At 40.8% G+C, this 5700-nt stretch overlaps 1 protein-coding gene across 1 annotated transcript in view; it reads right to left on the minus strand.

Annotated features, from left to right (window-relative positions):
- Positions 1 to 557: 557 nt before the first annotated feature.
- The window catches only part of MANSC4 (MANSC domain containing 4), a 6631-nt gene continuing 1488 nt past the window's right edge, over positions 558 to 5700 (minus strand). Inside the window, exons 2-3 of the mRNA XM_081821367.1 lie at positions 3651 to 3785; positions 558 to 1238 (exon numbers count right to left, since the gene is read on the minus strand). Coding sequence (XP_081677493.1) covers positions 565 to 1238; positions 3651 to 3785 — 809 coding nt within the window. The 3' untranslated portion in view covers positions 558 to 564. The remainder of the gene's footprint in view (positions 1239 to 3650; positions 3786 to 5700) is intronic.

Here is a 5700-nt window from a genome sequence, read left to right on the forward strand (position 1 = left end):
TGCCAGTAATTTGACCTTAACAGGAGATAAATATGATGTTATGGTGTTTTCCTCTCTTTATCTTTTTTCCATGCTTTTTGGGAAAATGGAAGCTTTTAATCTAACTGATTTCAAGCATGAACTTTTGAACCAGCTTACCTATTAAGTCCTGCCTTCACTACTTATTAGCTGTGTGATTTAAGGGAAGATATTTAGCCTCTCTCTTCTCATTTTCCTCATCTGTACAATGTGATAATAATACTATAATGGTTAATAAAAGTATACCTAATTCATAAAATTATATCCATGAATGAATACTTGTACAGCACTTAGAAGCATATCTCTCATGCAGTGCTAAATAACTGCAGGGGTCAGAATTTTGGAACTTTGGCAAAGGGTACACTGTTCAAAAAATAGAAATAATCCAAAAAAGCACTTAAGTTTATCAAGCATTTGGCCTTTTTTAGAGACTGGTAGGAGTGATAATCCTGTGCAATTATTTTTTTTTAACCAAAGAGCCCTTGTCTTACAGAAAACTAAAAATGATACTCTGGAAAGTTTACAATCTCCCTGTAACTTTTACTATTAAGAGTTCTCCTTTAGACTGTTAAATTTTTTAATATGCTTGGATCCTGACTTTCTCTGTCCTGGCTTATACTGGCCCTGCTGCTTTCTACAGCATCCAGATGCCAGGATGATTATACAACAGCAAAGAAAGATGACAGAGGTACAGAGGGCCACTGGAGCCAGCCACATCTTTGAAGTCACAGATGCCCATTCAGGTGTCATGTCTTCATTCTCACATGTGTGGTTTCTGCTGTTGGACCCCTTGGTTTTGTTTAGTAATTGCTTGCTACTGTTGACTTGGGATGGAATAGGCCTATGGAAAAGTTTCGTGTCTATGGGAACAAAGAAAGGAGAAATAGTCTTGTTATCTGGGTTATTGATGAAATCAGTGCTGTGTGACACCATATTTACCTCTGTGGTAATGGAGTCATTCAGGGAAATGAGTCTTGCCCAGGAATCTGTGGTTAATTCCTTGGAATACCTGGTATTGTTTGTGTTGACAACCAAATCTTGATGTGGGGTTGATGATGGTGCCTTTGTTGATGGTAGCATTTGGTTTATCACGGTAGTTTGTTGTTCATCTAAATGTGTAGCTTTTAAAATCCTTAGTCTGTCCCATGTGTTAGATGAAGAACGGGTATTTAGATATGTGGGAGGTGATTGTTCAAAAACCAGCAAATCTGGATCTATACCTGAAAGATAAATAAAGCATCATTCATTTTATTTTTTATTTCAATGAGAGAACCTCAAAGCACAGGTTGGAGAAGCCTTGCCACTGAGTTAGTGAACTAAGCTTAAGTTCAAATTCTACTATTGCATACTTCTGAAAAGGCTTAGAAACATACTGACCACATTTGAATTTATCTTAACTTTCTAGAACACTTTCTGTTATAAACAACTTTGGCTACATCATAGAAGATTCTTTGTGTCTGCCTGGGTAACAATAGCCAATGTTAGTGCAAGAATTGCAAAAGACAGTAACCATTTGAGATATATAGCATCTTAAAGTTTTAAAAAATAATACAGAAGTGTAACTGTATTCAAAATCATGAGCAAAGCCCTCCGACTCCTCCCTATCCCAGTCCCTGAGGGTCCTGACTTTGTCTTCAGTATTTTCTCTCTTGTAAAGAAACTCCTTTCCCTCTGACTTCAGACACATGCAAATATTGCTCCATCTGTAAAGGGGAAGAAAAAACCTCTCAACAGCTTTTCACTCGTCTCTCCTGTCAGTTTCTGTCTCTCTCCCTCTCTCCCTCTAGACACACCAACATCCATTTCCTTTCTTTGTTGTTTGCCTTCTGCCATCTTGTTCCGTCCTCGCTATTCTGTCAGAATTATGCTTCTGAGGTAATCAGTAGTTTCCATATTTCCTGATCAACCTCATTGCTTTGACTTCTCTTTTATCCTCAATATTGCTGGCCATCCTTTCCTTAAAATTCCCCCTCCGTGACTCCCTGGAACACAGACTCTCTTGGCACTTTACCTCAGACTGCCTGCTTCTCATTTTTTCTTTCTTTAGCTAGTTCTCTCCTTGGTCCAAACTGGTTGTGTGCTTTCCACAATCTTTAGTCCTTTGTCTTCTGCTGAATTTTCCCTTCATCTCATCCATTCACCACACACACACGAGTATCCTCATCAACTGTCACCACTGCATCAGTGACACCGAAATCCACATGACCAGTTATTTCCTCTTTCTTGGTCTCCGGTCTCATTTCTCCTGTGCTCTACTGAGGGTTCTCACCTAGACATCTCATGTCATCACTGAACATTCCCAAAGCCAAAATCATTTTGTCTGGCTCTCTGTCTCTTTCAGTGAGCTCACCAATCTTCCATCATCCATGCTGGAATCTGTATGTACACAGAGGAATCGCTGACTCCTCTCTCTTCTTTTCCTTCATCCAAGAAGTAACTAGGTCCTATCCAGTTCCCTCCCAAAGTGCTGGTAGTCATCCCTCCTGTTCATGTGCAGTTATGGTCACCTTCTCCAGATCTAATGCCTCCCTGACTAGATATTCTAATTTGCATCCCGCATATAATTTTCCTAGACTAAAGACAACCACACTCATCACTTTCATGATGGCATTTTCTCATTAAATGTCTTTGCTGGTTCTCTCTTGCTGACAAAGTCAAACCAAAACACTGCTCTGTCCAAAGCCCTTTTGTAACCTGGCCTACCCTATCTTACCCAGACTTTCGTTGCAACCCCAAATGTGCCCCTTTTGTAGCCAGACCTGTTTTCTTACTTTCCAGTGGTGTGACACAGAACTCCTTATCTTGTCTCTGCCAGGCCTCTTCCACAAAGCTGCCTCTGAATTTAGCTTTCTTTAGTCTCCTCTTCTTTTGAGTGCTTGTACTTGAGGCAGTATCACACGTTTTGGTATTCAGTTACACATTGTACACTAATTGTGAGATTTGTCACATCAACGAGATTGTAATAAACTCGAGGGCAGAGATATGGCTGCCATCTTCTGCAGTGCTGCTCCCAGCCTGAATTAGCTGTTCAGTAAGTACAAATCGATGACGAAATTTATCGCCTTTGTATTTGGATGGCAAAAATCTATTCTTTCGTGTTTACCAATTTGCAGCCTGAGTTTATATACATGAGCAAGGGACACTTGAGTGTGTATTTATCTAAAATAATGGATATCTTGGTTATCTTGGGACCACTGGTATGCTAATGTATGTTCGTAAGTGCATTTCCTTGTCCTTGACATCCATCTTTGTAGAATCCTTGTATGCAGTGTCGATGGACCTCAAAACTGCCATGAAGCATTTTCTTTATTGCTGGTAGCACCCTTAGCACCCCCAGTAGAAATGCCTTTTTTGGCTCTTGCTGGGGGCTCCTGGAATAAATGTAATGCTTAAGCTCTTCCTCAATCACATACGATTTGTTACCATCTGGAATGAACTCATCATTCCCGAGCATGCCAAACTAAAGCGAATTTACTTTTAGTTTTCTGCCCTGGATGCCCAAACCTTTTCCAGATAGAGATTGCTGGAAAATAATGATTCAGGTTGTTGCCAGCCAGTTTCTAGGGTTATACATCTCTACTAGAGCATTACCAACATTCTTCAACATAAATACAAAATACATAAATCATTACCTTCTGTTATGTTGTATAAAATGGCCCTGGTTCCGGGCTCTAATATGCAGCTCTCCAGCGTGGGGCAGTGAATATGGAGGCAGTTGACATTGTCATGAATAGGATCATGGTAGAAGACAGCCACGTTACAGGAAACTGAAAGGAAAAGTGCATCTGCAGATGGTTTTGGTTTCTCCCAGCTTGATGAGCTCTGAGTAACTTATATTTCTTTCAAGAACATTGGATTAACAGCAGTATATTGCAGGGCTATGTCCAGACACCTTACAGAACATTGTGAACTACAGTAACTGGTTTCCCCGAATATGGAAAATGCCCTTTTAAAAGAAACTATCCACTGATTTTCTCTAATCTTTCACACATTCCATTCCACACAGGATTACCCGGAATCATTTTCCAATCCCAGTATTTTATGTTCATGAAAAGTTCAATTGGCTACAGAAGCCCCTCGGGCTTATCAGATTTATAGTTGCAGTGCCCTCTCAGAATGCTAAGGCACTGGAGTTCACCAGAGAAAGAAATAAGAAAATAAAGTGACAGATGTTGTAACAAAAGAGGGAGTCATGGGAAGGCAAAAACTGCAATTACTGGGAGAGGCCCAGATGGTGGAAAGGCAGCAGGCCAGGTGAACACTACCCTGATCCTGATTATAGGGGAACACTGGTCCCATGTTGCAAATCACATCCAACGAAAAGCCTATTCAGAGTCCTTTAAAGAGGAAGAGAGTCTACTGACAAGGATGTGAGCATTTGGAATTCTAATGGGTAGGGGTACATCACTGATGCTATCCCCCTTCTACTAAATAAGTTTGCTCCATAAAACGGACGGTGTTATTTCTGGAAAACCTGAAGTGTGATTTGCTGAGTGCCAGTCTTCAGTCTGTCCTCCCCAAAGTGCAAAACAGGCTTTCCTCCTGCTGCAGTGTAGTAGGGACCATGCGCTGGGAAATATCCACTGACCAAAGGTATCAACTTCTTTAATAAAATAAGATTACAGAGGAATAGCATACAATTACTAGACCTCAGAGTATGCCTAAAGCTGTTGTGGAATTGCGGTTGGCAAAACCTTTGCTGCCTCTGTGTAAGGTTAACTGTGGGGAGCTTCATCCCCCCCCACCCCGTTACTTCTGGGGCATCCAGGAGGATAAAGAAGAGGGCAGAATTCAATAATACATTGCTAATACATTTTAGATTACAAATGCATTCCCTAAAGACTGGGCTGTCAAGTTTAAGGGAAAGGACTAAAAAATATTCAAATTTAGACATCTAAATTTTTGATAAGAAAATAATTGATGCTGTAAAGAGAGCAATTTTAAAAGATGTTTTATATTCCTCTTTGTGTACACTTTAGAGTTCCAGTTCCGAACAGGTTAGCTATTGCAGGACTGTGGCTTTTTAAAGTTCTGGCTTCCAGCTAAAAACAGAGACATGTGTTCGTGCCCTTTCTTTTGGAGGAAAAAAACCACAACTTGGAAGCTACAGAGGCTCTAAAATCATGGAATTCTACTGGATGCTTATAGTATCCCTGGAAGTCGAGAGAACAAAGTTTCCCTGCGATGGACAGTCAGGTAAATTGATGCCATGGGAAAATGCTGAAAGATATCCCCCCCCCCCACCTTCCTCAAGGCTTATGGGAATTAGAAGCATCTCTAAGGTGAAAATCTGGATTGGCAACCTTTTCAAAAAGATTCCCCTTTAGGGGCACCTGGGTGGCTCAGTCAGTTAAGCCTCTGCCTTCGGCTCAGGTCATGATCCCAGGGTCCTGAGATCGAGCCCCACATTGGGCTCCCTGCTCAAAGGGGAGTCTGCTTCTCCTTTCCCTTTGCCGCTCCCCCTGCTTGTGTGCTCTGTTGTGCTCTGTCTCTCTCTCAAATAAATAAATAAATTCTTAAAAAAAAAAAAAGATTTCCCTTTAATAAATTAATTGTTTTCTTTTTCTTTTTTTTTTTTTTAAAGATTTTATTTATTTATTTGACAGAGAGAGACACAGCGAGAGAGAGAATACAAGCAGGGGGAATAGGAGAGGGAAAAGCAGGCTTCCCGCGGAGCAGGGA

This window comes from Leptonychotes weddellii, chromosome 5 (assembly GCF_054177405.1).
Source record: "Leptonychotes weddellii isolate Sample4059 chromosome 5, ASM5417740v2, whole genome shotgun sequence".
NCBI classification, from domain to species: Eukaryota; Metazoa; Chordata; class Mammalia; order Carnivora; family Phocidae; genus Leptonychotes; species Leptonychotes weddellii.